Source organism: Malaclemys terrapin, chromosome 18 (assembly GCF_027887155.1).
Source record: "Malaclemys terrapin pileata isolate rMalTer1 chromosome 18, rMalTer1.hap1, whole genome shotgun sequence".
Lineage (NCBI taxonomy): Eukaryota > Metazoa > Chordata > Testudines > Emydidae > Malaclemys > Malaclemys terrapin.
This window is the reverse complement of record NC_071522.1, coordinates 18,651,483-18,668,753: the sequence shown is the minus strand read 5'-3', so window position 1 is coordinate 18,668,753 and position 17,271 is coordinate 18,651,483. Positions and strand designations below refer to the sequence as shown.

The 17,271-nt window shown below is 40.4% G+C and overlaps 1 protein-coding gene across 3 annotated transcripts in view; it reads right to left on the bottom strand.

Annotated features, from left to right (window-relative positions):
- The window catches only part of CUX1 (cut like homeobox 1), a 380,489-nt gene that overhangs the window by 206,086 nt on the left and 157,132 nt on the right, over positions 1 to 17,271 (bottom strand). For all 3 annotated transcript variants that reach the window (XM_054008638.1, XM_054008636.1, XM_054008637.1), the window contains exon 4: positions 5,564 to 5,642. In XM_054008638.1, the coding sequence (XP_053864613.1) occupies positions 5,564 to 5,642 (79 nt within the window). The remainder of the gene's footprint in view (positions 1 to 5,563; positions 5,643 to 17,271) is intronic.

The following is a 17,271-nucleotide window of genomic DNA, read 5'->3' as shown; positions in this document are numbered from 1 at the left end:
GCAGCATCTTTCAAAGGGTGCTGCAGTTTTTACTCCCACATGAACCTTCGCACTGCCCCCAGGAATATTCTCTCTCTTTCCCTAAGGCACAATCTTCAAGCCATTGCCAACATCTACATGCACCTTCCCTCTAAACCTTCAAACCTCCACCATACCTAGTGTGTCAATTCCTGATAAGTATGCAATGGAGTTCTTAAAGTGCATGCTTTAGGGATATTTTCCCTATATTATTTCAGTTTTTAAAAAGGTACTTATCCAATTATTAATTCAATAGGAAAAAAGAAAATATGTGAACTGGTCTTAAAGTCAGCAAAAAGATGGCCCAAGTCCAAGCCATATATTCAGGTAACAGAAAGAGCTGTAACTAGTGTGAGCTCAGTTTCCAAACATGTGGACACCGAAGTGGGTCTTTTAATGACCATGACTGGTCAGGACTTTGTCTCTCACTTAAAAGACAGTACTTCCAGCAGCGACAGTGTCTCCTAACACCATGCATTGGTGCAGTACAGATACTGGGTGAGATTTTATGCTGCACTTGTAAGAGACACATCACCAAACTTGTAGCCCAGAGGGAGAGGGCTAAGGCAGCCTTAAACCACCTTTGCACCCTCCCAATCCTGCAACGATCCAATGGGTAGAGCAGCTTCTAGAATACTTTAGACAGCGCTGAAAGGTGTTACGTCAGCCTCCCCGGGCTCCCTTATGGGCCACAGTGCTACTCCTGTGTACGGTGGCCCTGCATCCCTAATGCAACCCTCCCAATCCCAGCTCTGCCCTCTCCCCCTCCCCCCCCCCCCCCCAGATCAGTGCTTGCAAGCAGGTCTATGGAAGGCAGCCTTATGGCTATCTTCCATAATACCTGTGCTGGGGTTTTCAGAGTCCCTTTATTCTGCTCCACCCCTTTTACCTGGCATAAAGAAGCTACAACAGGAGCAATGATCTCGCCCTCAAAGGGGAAGAACCATCTACTGAATCACTAGAACTACTTCCTGAGACCGTGTTCATTTACTACCAGTCACTCATCCAAGTATTAGCCAGGCCTAATCCTGCCTAATTTATTAGCTGTTGAACATTTTAAAAAGTCATTCGCCTTCTCTGTTTAGATAAAGTTTTAGCATATTAAAAAACATGTTTTCAGTTCATCAGTCAGGACCTTGTTGGTGAGTAAGAATCAAATATTTAATTTCAAAACTATTCTTTTTCTCTCGCTTTACAATGAAGTCTGGAAGGGAATAAAATGAGATTGTGACCTAAAGTCTGGGGGGCATTAATTCCACATTTTTGCCATCTCTTCCCAGAAGCGTAAAGAATGAACAAGTAAGAGGGTGGTTGGACCACGAACAACTGTGGTTTGGCCTCCTTTTTTCCTGGTATTGTTGATGGTGCCATGCCAGCCTCTGATTATTTCCTTCATAGGATTGAGAAGAAGGGACTTGTAATGAATATGCATATTTATCGCCACTGTCAAATTATCACTAGTGACAGCAAAAACCTAAGCCATTTCATTTTATTACTCTAATATGATTTCATGTGCTTTATTTTATAAAAGGATTATTATTTTGATGCATGTGATTTCTAACAGAAGTTAGGCACCGATTAGAGTTGGCACACTGTAGGCAAATATTGTACAAGTTTCTCACAGGTTTGCCAATGCTGATCACTCCTGATCTTCTATATACTACGCTTCAAAGCCTTAGCATAACTCTGTACTGCACCTGCACTTTATACAGAATTTTGCCAAATGATTGAAGATCAACCCAATTAGAAGCATTTAGAATGTATTAACTTTTTCAAACATATTTTAGTGTCCCATTTCAGAATCTTTGTAACTTGCTCACTTGGGACCCGATTCACCCTCACTCCCACCTTGTCACTCCTTTTTTAAAGATACATACGACTGACATTACTTTATAAGCACAAAGGGCAGTATGCTTATGTTCTAATTAAGCAAGTTCCGTGGCTCTCTGACCATTTTGGTAAGTAAATTGGTATATACACACTTTCCTGTTTATCTGAGTTATCATGAACCTTGCATCTCTTGTTTAATATTATACACCTCTACCCCGATATAACACGAATTTCGATATAACACGGTAAAGCAGCGCTCCGGGGGGGCAGGGCTGTGCGCTCCGGCAGATCAAAGCAAGTTCGATATAACACGGTTTCGCCTATAACGCAGTAAGATTTTTTGGCCCCCGAGGGCAGCGTTATATCGGGGTAGAGGTGTACATTGTACTTGGGAAGGAGAAAAAAAAAAAAAACCACACACACACAAAACAAATTCCTACTTCCCAACATTTATCACCTCTGGTGTAAGTGAAGGATTACTTTTCTGTGTCCTTTTCTGAAAAGCACTAAATGAAGGTAATAGCCTGAAACCTCCACTTCATCTAACAAACTGTCTTCTAACACCTTTAGTAGCTGCTGAAGTCTTTATCAGATTAAAAAAACAGCATGGGTCTCTTTTTCCCCTTCCCTCCTTCTTTGTCCTGTTCCCTTGTTCCCATAAATTCATCCCATCCTTCCTTTTCTCTTACCTCACCTCTGACCTCACAAGATTTAAACAAAAACATTTTTTAAGTGAACCTTTATGTTGTATCCTTTTCTCCCTTCCCACAAGCCCCGTGTGCCTAACTTTCTAGATTGTAAACTCTTGGGGACAGAACTTCCTACATGTTTGTACAGAGCATAGCACATTCTGGGGGCTACCATGATATAAACAAATAAAGCATCTGAAATGGTGGCCTACATGAAAGAAGTTCTCTCTAGCCAATTATAAATTCTCCAGACTCCAACATAGCTGAAATTCTTAGCATACTATATTACAGTACTGGAACTCTGTCAGAGTAAGTTAGCTTACTTTTATCTTTAATACCCTTGACAGAGTTGTTAATATATAAAAACAAATAATAAGCAAATGAGAATCATGGTATTAAGAGCTCTTTAAGAAAAAAGTAGATTTTCTTTTCTGGGCATGGAAATAATTCCCTTTTGTTTATTATTGATTACTTATTACTGGTTACTTGATTAATTTTATACCATCTATTGCCAGTACTTGCATAGTGTAACTTACAGAAGAAAGCATTATGCCAGATAGCGTTCGCAGGATTGAATCATAATCATGTATGAACAAAATAGTTATGTAATTCTTTGTGTGGAAGGCCCTCCATCAACTGATCCGTAAGTCCATCTTCTCCTTCACATTTCTCCTCAAGGCCTACTCCCACTGTGGCACATATAAAAGAAGTCAGCTAATTTATGATGGCTAGATGTAAGGGTTGATAGCTGGCCCCTTAGCAATCTGCAACTGTAATATTTCATGCAAATATACGTAAGAAATTTGCATGTATTTTATTATCCTCTCCCTCCATCCTTTTTATTCCTCTTGTCTTTTTTAGACTGTAAACTCTTCAGGGCAGGGACCATGTCATCAGCACACTGGAATCCTAATCACAGAGCAGGTTTGTGAGTGCATTAGTAGTTCAAATATTAAATGCTACTCAAATGTATTTTAGTCTCTAGTTTTGTGAGCTCAGATGTTGGCATAATGCATTGACATTAGCATGAAGAAAACCTCCCTAATATCTTTCTGAGGGCGAGAAAAAAAAAAAGAATGAATGAAAAAACCTCGTTTTTCAAAATAAGTTCCACCATTGGCACAATTCTGACAATTCACACGATAGGAATAAATTTATATTAACTCTGTTCTACAACTGAGAAAAAGAAAGTTAAATTAGAAAAGAATTTTTTTTTTTTTTTTTTTATTAAAAAAAGGTTTTGGTCCCCAACAAAAGAAACAGTACATTTTTGAAAAATTAAAGCGACATAAATGTACACAAAACATACTAACGGTATACTTTGTGGGATTTAACTTTAAGAATGATACATTTTTTAGCACACAGGTTGATGGGGTACTTGAATAGCAATATAAATAGGTGGGAATGGGCATAGCTATCCTTTATATGAGCAAACCATTCCATTTCTAAGGGCAATTTTGCAGATAAAAATGTCACGTTTTTTCCAAAATCTTTACAAATGAGTCCAAGTGAAAATTCTCCATACAAGTCAGTAAAGAAAGTCCTCAAACTTAGCTGAATCCATAAAGGATTGCATCTGGTGTTTCAGTATGGATATATTTAATGAGTAAAATTAAAAATAGTAGCCTTTTTTAATTATACGAAGCGTGTATGTTATTACTGAACAGAGGTATATATGCTTTCTTCAAGACTCATAAAACCACCTGCTGCGAATTAGACATTAGGTGCAATTTTTATATGGTACTATAAAGGATTTCTGATATAATTGTATCCTTGTCATATAACAGCGATGTGTGATACTAAATAGCCACTCTGCGAGTGTGAGAAGCTGGGAGCAGGAGGCACAAGGAGGTGAGTGAGAGGGTGTGCTGCTGGAGGACTGAGAAGCACAAGCGTTATCAGACACCAGGAGGAAGGTCCTGTGGTGAGACTAAGGAAGGTGTTTGGAGGAGGCCATGGGGAAGTAGCCCAGGGAGTTGTAGCTGTCATGCAGCTGTTACAGGAGGCACTATAGACAGCTGCAGTCCACAGGGCCCTGGGCTGGAACCCGGAGTAGAGGGCGGGCCTGGGTTCCCCCCAAACCTCCCAATTGACCTGGACTGTGGGTTCTTCCAGAGGGGAAGGTCTCTGGGCTGTTCCCCAACCCACATGGTGAATCTCTGAGGCAAGAAAATCCGCCAATAAGTGCAGGACCCACCAAGATAGAGGAGGAACTTTGTCACACCACGCAGACAATGATGGAGCTGGAAAGAAAACCCAGGACTCTGACTCCCAGCCATCTTATCTGAACAGGACAGCAAAAAGAAAAAAAAGTCTTCTCCAACCAATCTAATGTACCTATTGAGTGTATACAAATATACGCTCTCTCAAATTGTAAGTAGGAAAAAAAAAAAATCTTGAAATTTAGGCTGCCCCAGGAATAAAGAAAACTTCTAATCTGATACTTATACATGACCAGCCTTTATTTAATAATTATGTACAGACGTAATATTAATAAAATTGAAGCTTGACAGAGTTTAGTTTGTCAATATCCAAAATGCTTTTCCTATTCACAACTACTTAGCAGCAGTGGTAGAGCCTGAGCTCTGGAAACAAACTGAAAGGTTTGTGTGCGCTTGGAGCTGCGCAGAGTTGCTCTTTTCTCGGCACTTTAAAACGGAGCTATGACATTGATTTATTCTGTTTGCATCATTATGATAAAGTTTCAGATAGTCTTTCTCAAAAGTCTGTGAATTTATTTAATAAACCATTAACATTCAGAACAGCTTTCAGAATCATACGGTATTGTAACAATTAAATATAAAATGATTCTTACAATACTTAATACGTGAATTCAATGAACTGTTTTAAGAGGAGCCAATGTGCTTAAGTTACAGTTCTTTCAGTTAGAAACAATGCCATAGTACATCAATTTGAGAATAAAACCACTACTCAAATATAACTCAGCAAAAGAAGAAGAAATTCCCAATAGCATCTGGAACTAAAGAGACCATTTGCTTTTCAGAGGAGGATAATAATTTGCTTACCTGGAACATCAATTAATCTCTTATAGACATTCAAGAAGGCTGCCTCTGCTTCTTTGCTTCTTTTACCTAATGCATCAATCTAAAAAGGGTGAGGGAAAAGAAAGCCTTAGACTTGTTCAAACAAAGACACGCACACAGATCAATGGCATCATATACATAAATGAATAAATGTATCAACAATTTCAATTTAATTCAAATGTAAAATGGGAACCTGAGTTCTCTATATACACATTGGGAAGTACTAGTGGGAATCAGCTACAGAAGATGATTTTTCTATATGTTTGTACTATAGATACTAAAACACCTTTTCTAGCACAACAATGAACATCCATATTTTATGCCCAATACCATCTATTTTAATTCTTAGGCACATAGTATATAGATTAAAACGTATTTGGGACACAGGTTTTCCATGAATAATTTATTTTGTTTGCCACTAACTGAAGCCTAACTATACTATAGCATCATACACAGGCGAGGCTGGTCTCATTCCACCTTTTTCAGCAACATGTGCATAGCTTTGTATTTCTATCAGGTCTCCTGGCAGGTCATGAGACATTTTTCTTGGAACACTGCTATACCAGAGACTAAGCAGCCATGGATCTCCCACATACAAAGGAGTTCTCCTGTAAAGGTTAGACACAAATTTCCATTTAAATTCTGAATATCCTTACTTTTGTGTGCTTAAATTACACCAGTAGGGGCAGATGCTGCCCATAGATACGTATGTGGAACTCCTCCTGAAGATAAGAGGAGCTGTGCATCCGTGTGTGAGGACAAAATGTACCCAGTACTGTTTACTGTAGTTTTTCTCAGTGATTTCATTCCCAAAATAAATGGAAGATTAACAACTCCGAGAATGGACTAAACATTTCTTGGGTGAAGAATATGGTTTATTTTTTTTAAGTTCCTAGTGCATTGGATTAGATAACAAAACATTTATAATTATTAAAGTTTGACAAAGCACCTTTTTTATACACCCCAGTGCAGAAGGAGACAATAAGGGAAACAGGAAAGTCTTTGGCAAAGTTTTCTAACAGTACACTGAGGTCTCAGTCAGCACTCAAAGGATGGATATTACAGTACCCATATTTTTACTAAAACACAAGGAAGGATCTGGATATGTAAGCCTCATTTCAACTAGAGAGAAACAATTGATAAGGGATAACATTATGAAACATTTGAAAGATGTGTACGTCAACATGAACTACAAAAAGGAAGGTCCTGTCTAAAAAACGTCCTTGAATTCTTTAACCACGTTACTGATTTGGTAGATAAGGCTGAAACAATGGACAGAGTTTACTGTATCCATGTTTCAGGAAAGTATCTGATACTCTACTACATGAGAGTTTGACTTGCAGAATTAGAAAGTATCCTAAGAGCAACCTATTGAAATGGATTCTAAACTGGCTTTGGCACAGGAAACACAGGGTGCCAGTGAAAGGAAACAGCTCAGGGAGAAGAGAGATAAGGAGGGGGGTGCTACAGGGTCAGACTTGGTGCCACATCTGTTTACTTTATATGAAATGACTTTGTAAAGGGAAGGATTTTGAAAAAGCCTAGAACTATAGATTATTACCATAATGGAGGGAGTCAGACATTGTGCACAGAAACAGAGCATACAAATTCCAAATGACTTGTATAGATTAGTTTTATGGACTAATAACTGACTTGTAGAGAACATTATAAAGAAGTTAAGGTGACAAAACTAGGAGAGATGGACAATTGTAAAAAATACTGAACTGCACAATACAGTATATAAACCAAGACAACACTTGGGGGGAGGGGTCCAGGAGGAAAACAAGGACACTATAAGCATCTGCACAATGCTTGGCAGCAGTAACACAATCTTGGGATATTCAGAGAAAGGTTGTAGAGACAGAAGTTATTTTGACACAATACAAGGCTGCAAGTAGAACAATGAGCCAAATTCTGATCTCACGTGCACCCAGGAAAATATGGAGTAACTCAACAGACTTCAGTGGAGTTACACCTAATTAACACAGATGTAATATCGGAACCTAGACTACTTTGTGCAATTCCTGTTAGCTTAGAAAATCAAGGGTATTGGTGAAATTGAAAGCAAGCAGCAGAGTGCAAAATGATTGCGGATTTGGGGAGCAGATATAAATTCTGAAGAAAGATTGGCTATGCTTGGCTTTTACAGTTTACCAAAAAAGGTTATGAAAAAACAGTGGAATCTCACAGGGCATGAGACACACTGGAAAGCAAGGAATAGATGGTTGTGAATAAGTTGTTTATTAATTCAAACACAAGAAACCACAAATGGGATGATCATGAGGGAATAAGCACATAAGTATTTCAGAATATTTGGAAACTGGAATTTGGAACAAATTGCCAAAGCCTGAAAAGCATAAGATGGTATAAATCAATGCTTGAGAGAACTAAACAGTGGTTTTGAAGTACAGAGAATAGATAGGGGACCACTAGCTAGCTTTTTGAGGTTCAGATGAAGAGGTATATCCTGGATATATAAATGAAAGCTCTGAAAGGACATATGTACCATATGTTGTACTTCTGGATCTCAATGTCCCTATACACAATTTTATCTCCATTTGCAACTTTTCTACATAGTACAGATCGAAATAATAACTATTAAACTCTATTAACATTAGAGAACTGATACTATACTTATGGGGGTGGGGGGAATCATTCATCCTTTCTATCAGAGCAACAGCATTCCAGTTGATCGAGACATCCTTTCTATGAAAACTTGAATGGATTTATTTTCATATCAAAAGTTTTTCTTTTCTAAAAAATGACACAACCCTATTTTCTGTTTAAACAATATAAAGTGTATCATTGAGGCACCAACACCTGGTTATAAACTGATTATTAAGTATAAAATAGAGTTCAAATGACATACACCTGGTGGATCAAAGATGGCAAACAGTTTTGTAATTGACAGTAATGCTCCTGACTCTTTTGAGTCCTAAATCCAGAATTGAGATTGCAAATAGTTAGACTAAGGCACCAGAATTTCCATTCACATTATTTCATTTTAGGACTGTTTGGGCAGTCTGACAAATTATCAATCTGTCTGATTTATAGATTGCGTTTACTGTGAGCACCTTAGCACATTTTATACCCAACACACAAACACAAAACGAGAATAAAGCATAACATTTGTTTTAACATGGATTAAAAAGTAAGTAGGGACACTGCTTCTGAATGTACAGAGGTAGGGAGTGTAAACTAGATAATTCTTAGTCCTGCCATGAGTGCAGGGGATTGGACTAGATGACTTCTCGAGGTCCCATCCAATCCTATGATTCTACGTAATAGGGAAAAACAAAGCACCAAAACATATGGTAGTTTAAATTACACAAAGAAGCAGAGTACAAAAAAACAACAACAACCATAGACACAGGAAAAACAAAGCCCTGAAATAACATGGAAATAAATATACTTGTACAGTTCACACAACACTTTTAAAATCAAGGTGGTGTTGCCTCAGGAGTCAATGACGACCAGTTGGGACTGGAGTAAGTTAGAACAGTGTTAACTATGTCATAAAAACTCTGGCTGTGGAATTTTGTAAGCTCTAAAAAGTTTAGGGAGCCACGTGTCAACTGAAAATTACACTAGCCAACTTCTGAGATCAGCTCAGCTGTGAACCTTAACTTATCTAAACCAAGCACATTAAGTCTTTTCTGACTAGAAAGAAACAGCAGTGACCCCTGTACTCCCCACCCCCATAAGCATATGTTCACTTTTAAGTTTTGACATACTATTTGTCTTGATAATACCACTGGAGCTATATTGAGATAACAGAAATAAGACACTACTAGTGTGTTAGCAATCCTCCCTCCTTAGCATACTGTTCATCTTTAAAATACCAATGGAGCTATATGGAGATAACAGAAATAAGAAACTAGTGTGTGAGCAATCCTCCTCCTATCCACCTTATTTTCCAAGGTCAAGCTCTTTCATGAGTTGTTGAACAGAGCTCAAAGTTCAGCCCACAGACAGAAGAAATCATTTCCATAATTATCTGTCTACTAGACCAGAGAGACTCCTTAATCTATTCCCAATCCTCAGTCGCCAGTGTGACAGCTGAATTATTGGCATACCACCATACTAGCTTGGACAGCCTAATTTATATACACTGGGTCAGATTCTGATCTCTGTTACACCTGGGTAATGCCAATGAAATCACTCGACTGACCTCTGGATTTACCCACATGTAACAAAGATCAGAAACTGACCATGAGTTTAGTGAGCACTGTCCAAGTCTAGGAAGATTAAATACAAATTTACATTAGAACTATCTGAGTTACAGCAGACCCATGTCTAGTTAAGTTCAAACAGAGATAGGTAAAACCCATCACTTTAATTTCTAATCTCTAACTCTTTATGCTTTGAGGAAGTTCAATACTAATTGAAAGTCTGAGACTGTACTGCTCCACAAATCCCCTAGATTCAGTGTTCTGATCTGAAAGGAGTGGACTGCACTGGAGAACAGGCTGTACTGAACTAAATACTTTCTCTTACAGTACAGTCACAGACCGAACATTGCACTGCTGTATTTTAGAATTTAAAGGTACAGCACAGAAATAAAGCTTTTAGTGGGGAAGTTGGGATTTCCAGCTGCCAGTGCATCTTTCACTGACACTTAACAAGAGCTGTAGTTGTGATGACATGATCAATGGGTAAAAACTCTGGATGCAGAATGAGAAAGAGGCACATGGCAATGACAGCCATGGAGGAGCTAAAGGATCTGAGACTTTCAACATGGATCACAGTTAGATCACTACATATATATTTTTTTGCAATTCAATATTCCAAATATAGCTCATCAGGGAAGGGATCATATTGTCGTCTGTGCCTTGTATTTCAATGACCATGTCAGTGCTTTAATAATTATAGTAATGTTAGCAGCACATAAAATATGTCAGACATGCATAACCTGTGTGGAGATTTAATAGGGATTTTCTAGTCCTGATCCTTTTACATTTCACCACTGGATGTACATTTGTGATATTCATCCTCACAAACCCTCCAATAATCTCTAAGGAATACATATCCTTTTATTATACTGTACCCAACCTGCAACTAATTTACCACCTTAAAATAAATGGCTCATATATCCAATTAACTTTTCAAAGACTAATTATAGAAATAAGTCAACTATTTGAGCTTTAAATTTAATAGATTCCTGACAAATATAGATTTTCACGTGATTAAGGTTGCTTACAACTAAACAAAAGAAAATCCCTTTATTGGTCCCATTTTTCCTGTTGCAGAGGTCTCTATGTACAGGATAACCTGGGATACAACCGACTGAGTTAAGGGGGTGCACGCATGGATGCACGCGCGCGCACATACACACACACACACACACACACTCTCTCTCTGAACTAGGAATTTCTTTACTTTTGTCATTTTGCATTACAAAATTAGCTCTTTTTAATGTAGTTTGAATTTAATTTCTTTGGAGTTTGGAAGTGCCATTAAGAATAGTAAAGGATTGTCACCTTGCTTTTCACTTTGTTAAACCATGCCATAATTCTTGGAGGAACCTCCTGGAAATCAAACAGTGGTACTAGTAAGTATTATTAACACTAAGCAATGATACAATTCATTCTTTGGCGAAATTACAAAAGAGCCAGGCCTGTTTTTCATCTAAACCATTAGCATGTCAGTTTCAAAGGTGATACATCCTAATAGCTATGCAATACATAATGCATGCTAGAGACCACTTACTGTACAGGTACAGCATCTTTTCTAAGATTAAAAACTTGCCTTTTTTTAATGCTAACAGTGCTGCATCATGAACCAACGGGCTGAGAATTTTTTATTTTTTTTTTAATTAGAAACTCACAGGTGACAGAACACAAAGCAAAAAACTGTTTTGTTTGATTATTTGCATAAATTAAACACATTTAAAAGGATTTTAATGACGCGTTTAAGAAAAAGCTTGTGAATCTGCTTACAGCACATGGTATATTTTTTGCTGAGCAAAAGATCGTTAGATAGAAAAAAAAAAAAAAAAATGGAGCCTTATCATGGAAACAATGGAAGCCTGTGAACACAGTTGCTCTAATGTAGTGCATAGGTATGCCACCTTCTAAGTAATACAGTCCTAGGGACATGTACACCAGTTACATTTACCAGCACATTACAGTTTGATCAAAAGCTATCTGGCATAAAGACAACAGAAGCAGATTAAAGAGAAGATTAGATAAAACAGATTAGCCATTATCTTTGAAAACTCCTGGAAGATGGGAGAGATTCGAGAGGACTGGAAGAGGGCAAATATAATGCCAATCTATAAGAAGGGGCATAAGGACAACCCAGGGAATTACAGACCGGTCATCTTAACTTCAGTACCCAGAAAGATAATGGTGCAAATAATCAAGCAAGCAATCTGCAAGCACATAGAAGATAATAAGGTGATAAGTAACAGTCAACATGGATTTGTCAAGAACAAATCGTGTCAAACCAATATAGTAGCTTTCTTTGACAGGGTAACAAGCCTTGGGGATAGGTGGGGGAGTAGTAGATGTGGTATATCTTGACTTTAGGAAGGCTTTTGATACTGTCTTGCATGATCTTCTTATAAACAAACTAGCCTAGATGGAGCTACTATAAAGTGGGTGCAAAACTGGTTGGAAAACCGTTCCCAGAGAGTAGTTCTGTGGTTCACAGTCAAGCTGGAAGACCATATCGAGTGGGGTCCCACAGGGATCGGTCCTGGGTCTGATTCTGTTCAATATCTTCATCTATGATTTAGATAACAGTATAGAGAGTACACTTATAAAGTTTGTGGACAATACCAAGTTGGGAGGGATTGCTAGTGCTTTGGAGGACAGGATTAAAATTCAAAATGATCTGGATAAACTGGAGAAAGTCCAAAGGACAGCAACAAAAATGATTAAAGGGCTAGAAAACATGACCTTTGAGGAAAGATTGTTTAGTCTGGAGAAGAGAAGACTGAGGGGGGACAGAGTAGCAGTTTTCAAGTACATAAAAGGTTTATACAAGGAGGAGGACAAAAAACGTTCTTGTTAACCTCTAAGAACAAGACAAGCAGCAATGGGCTTAAACTGCAGCAAGGGAGGTTTAGGCTGGACATCAGGAAAAGCTTTCTAACTATCAGGGTAGTTATGCATTGGACCAATTTGCCTAGGGACATTGAGTCATTTCTCTTATTGGAGGTTTTTTTAAGATTACACAAACACCTGTCAGGAATGGTCTAGTTATTACGTAGCCCTGCCTTGAGTGCAGGGGACAGGACTAGATGACCTACTGACCCTTCCAGTCCTACACTTGTATTATAAATGGGACTCAGATCCTCCAAAGTTCCAGATCTTCTGTCCCTAAGGCAGACTAAGGCTATGTCTACACTACAGATGGGATCAACGCTCTGAGATTGATCCACCAGTGGTCCATTTAGCGGGTCTAGTGAAAACCCACCAAATCGACAGCAGATTACTCTTCTTGTCGGGGGTAGAGTACAGGGGTCAACAGGAGAGCAAAGTAAGTCAACGGGAGAGTTTCTCCCGTTGACCCTCTGCGGTGTAGACTCCGCGGTAACTCGACTTCAGGTACGTCGACTCCAGCTACGTTATTCATGTAGCTGGAGTTGCATAGCGTAGGTCGACTTACCGCAGTAGTGTAGACATAGCCTAAGTCTTCTAAGCATTTCCAGATACACTCTGTTCTTCCCGGCCAACAACCATGCCCTTCCAGGAGATGGGCTTACTCTCCCAAGGCCACAGGATCGACTCTTGTCTTCCTCTGACTTCTGAAGTCCTTGATCCTCCTGCCCATCCCATCCCAGTAGGTATTTACAAATGAATGACAATGCTGTGCTTTTCACTGCTCATGCCACCTACTGCTCTGCCTTCGAGTCATTGTTGTGCTCAGGTCCCCTCTAACTGTGGCTGAACTTGGATCCCACGTACCCTGTGTTAATCCTGCCCCCTGCCTAGGGAATATGTGGAACACAAGCAAACTAAGTGGCAAGAATTAACAGCCTGTAGGATTTGATCCTCCATACCTGTAAGTAGCACAGAGCAAGAGTGGAGATTTGCACCTGTACCTCCAGCTCAGCAGGGGCGGAGGCAGCAATCAGCAGAGCAATACACAGTGCAATCAGCACAGTGACCCAGCGCCTGTGTCAATATGCCTTTCTGCATGGGTGTGGAAGACCCAAATGGCACGTGTTGGAAAGTGAAGTCTAGACACGGCTAGGGCAATGATGCCAAACCCTCATCCATGCAATGGAAGTTAGGGAGCAGAGTAGCCATTTTCTTGAATTTCTGTGCTATGCAGCTCCATCCAACTTCCCAGTATGAAAAGTAGCACCATGCTAAGCTGAGTGGTTCTCTAACCTGTCCTTCAACCTCCCACACCAGCCTCTAATCAGCAGTAACCCTTTAACTACACCTGTTTGAAATATGTATAGTTAAAGCTGTACAACCCTTAGTGTGGATGCAGTAGTCATAGTTACATAAAGATACTTTTTCCCCATAAATGTAGGGGGAAATACACCCCCACACACTGAAACAGTTAAACTTAAGAAGAGAAAGAAGCTTTACTATAGTGAAGGTTGAGAGTTGCTTACTGTTAACAGACTATTCTTAAGTGCTCTAAAATCCACATGCTGACTCAGATTGTTTTTAAATTTGCTATGCCCAACAGGTGCAGAGTAGGGATAGAGGTCCACATCTGGGGTCATATGAATAAGGGGTTCCTGAGATACAGCACTCTTTTTAAAAAAGTGTGTTAATAAAATCAACTTTTTCCTCCTAGCTTTTTTTGAGCACATCTGGGGCTAAAACTATGGCTCTAATCCTCCCCAAACTGATCACAGTTGTTTGGGATTTATCTCAGCTAGTGCATGGCACCCACTGCACCTGTGGGCTGGTTATGTTGAAGAAATTATTCAGGGTTAGGTTAGGCACTCCAGAGCGGGGTTTCTGTAGCTTCAGCCAAAGGTACGTCTACCCTGCAACTGGGACTGCATGTGTAGGCCTAATCTGAGCTAACTCACTAAAACTAGCAGTGTAGCCACAGTGACAGGTGGCAGGATGGGCTAGCTGTAGGAGTACGTACACAGGGTTCCAGGTGGGACTAGACTGTGGCAGCTAACTCACACCACTACTGCTCTTTAGTGCTAGTTCGAGCAAGCTAACTCAATCAAAAGGTAACTCGGGTATGCCTGCACATGCCACAATTACTCCTTCTGAGTGCTGCGGAAACATACCCAGAGACAATGAAACGCACACGTACAGCAAGACTAACGGCTTTTCAAGTGCCAGACTGTTTCCAGGCAGTTTGCTGTCACAGGGATTGTCTACACTTGAAATGTTGCAGAGCTACAGTTGCATCGCTGTAGTGCTTCAACCTAGACACTCAATACAGCAACAGGAGGTGTTCTTCCGTCGGCTTAGTTAATCCACCTCCCCAAGAGGCAGCAGCAGCTAGGTTGATGGAAGAATTCTTCCATCAACCTAGCGCTGTCTACACCAGGGGTTAGGTCAGCTTAACTGTATCGTTCAGGACTATGGATTTTTCACACCTCCCCCGAGTGACATAGCTGGGTCGCCGTAACTTTTGAGTGCAGACCTGGCCATAGTAACTGAGTGGCCCAATGACACATGCTGTGGTCACTGCACCAAAGTCAGTGCTTAATTTGTGCCAACACTTCCCAGGGCTGAGCCCCGGCACCTCTAGGCTTGGCACCTCCTGCCTCAAGCTGGTACATACACTACTCACAGCCCCACCATCTTCCCAACCTCCCCATGATCCTCCAAGGTTAACAGGGGCACTGCGTGGCAAAAAGGAGAGTGGAGCTGATGTGCATGTGAGAGGGCCTGGAGCAGCGAAAGGTATGGGGATGAATAATAGGTGATGGAAGGAATGTTGGAGCAGTGCTAGAGCAATGAAGGGAAGATGGGGATGAAAAGGAGGGGGTCAAATGTGCAGTGGGGAATGTCAGGGAGCTTCAGCTCTGTCCCCCCCCGAAACGCTCCACGTCATTCACTCCATGTTTGTCTCACACTTCAAAAAACACCCTCAATGACTCCACATCACTCCCTGCATTGTACCTGCATTCCCTCCCCAGCTCCTCAACCTGTGGGTCCCATTCCAACAACCACTTGTTCATGCGGCCGAGGGAGATGACAAGATGCTTTAGAGGCAGTGAAGGGACTAACATGCAGCTAGTGCATTCTGTGGTTGAAGTAATCATTGCCAAAGAGCTCGAAGCAAAAGAGGCAGAGAGTTGGGCTTTGATACATGCGTATACGGAGATATTTAAAAAAAAAAAAAATTAAACATCTCAAAACTTAGTTAACACAGAGCTACGGTTGCCTAGTGGGTACCTCAAGCCCTTCAGAACATTTTATTCAGCTACACTCAAACCTCTGAAAATAGGAAATCCAAGTTAAGAAATACACCACCCCTGAAACATCACCTTAACTCTGCCCTCTTTGAGCAAAACCTGACATGCCAATAACACACATACTAACAGTCTACCCTTACAGATGCTACAGAACACTTGGGGAACAAGTGTGGAGCTACCTACACCTGATCTACACTCCAACTCTGAGCCTACTCCATGCAAATCAGCTTAGACTTGCTAAATGTTACAACCCCTTCACCATTCCAAGAGGAGTCCTTCTGACACACTGCTTTCATACCCCTCATTAACCCCAGAGACCACACTACTGATGATCCACATGACAAGAACACCTCTGTACATTTCATATCAGAGTAACAGTTATGCCAACCTGCTCCAACTAAATCCTCTACTATCCAATACTACTAGACACCTAGCACAATGAACCTAGCTGGAGTGCATGCAGATCTAATGCTGTGATTCACGTCGCTGGAACACAAACAATGGCACACTCTCCTAGAATTTCCTTATGTTTACTTGTTATGGCACCCTCTCCCTTCCTGAACCACTGCCAGTGGCTATTACCAGCCCCAGGGGGACAGAGGTAAAGTTGTGCAGCAGGGATGGAGTGTACTGTAATTTTGTATTTCCAGAGGTCTGAGTGTAGCGGAATTCAGTGTTCTGAAGGGCACCAAGCACCACTAGGCAATCTTAACTCTCTTAATGAAGCTTTGGGACATTTAACCTGAACAAAATTGTATGTACCTGCAAACTAAGAACTAGTCTACAATCAGAAATAATGCCTCTGAAAGGTGCAAATTGCCCAATTCTTCTCAATGAGGTGTTTCTAAAGTCTGGTGACAAAGTAATGTCAGTGTTAGCTATTTCATCACTAACCATTTCAATAGAAACTTTCAGCTACTCTGGGATAGGGGTGGGGTATAGGAGGGAGGTTATAGAAGAGAGTCTGGTGTTATGGACAGAGCTTGAGAAGAGTGCCAATATTTTTATTCCCCGTCTGAGCCCAGGGCAGGAAGATGGATGAGATGCCTTCTCCAGCTCTAATTTCTAACATAGATATAATTAAAAACGGAAACACACATGGGAAGGGAATATTTACTAACTGTATAAAATGAAAATATGCCTTAAGGTACTGTCCCAGATTGGAGGCAGCATGGAGTCTGACAACCACCAGTAGGTGCTCTAAGAGGCACTGCGTTGGGCCAGATTCTCCCACTGCAGGATATGAGTAACTCCCATTGATTTCAGTGGGACCTGCTCGTATCTTGCAAGGGGGGGAAGAATAAGGCCCATTGTAATGTGGGATGGAACAGAA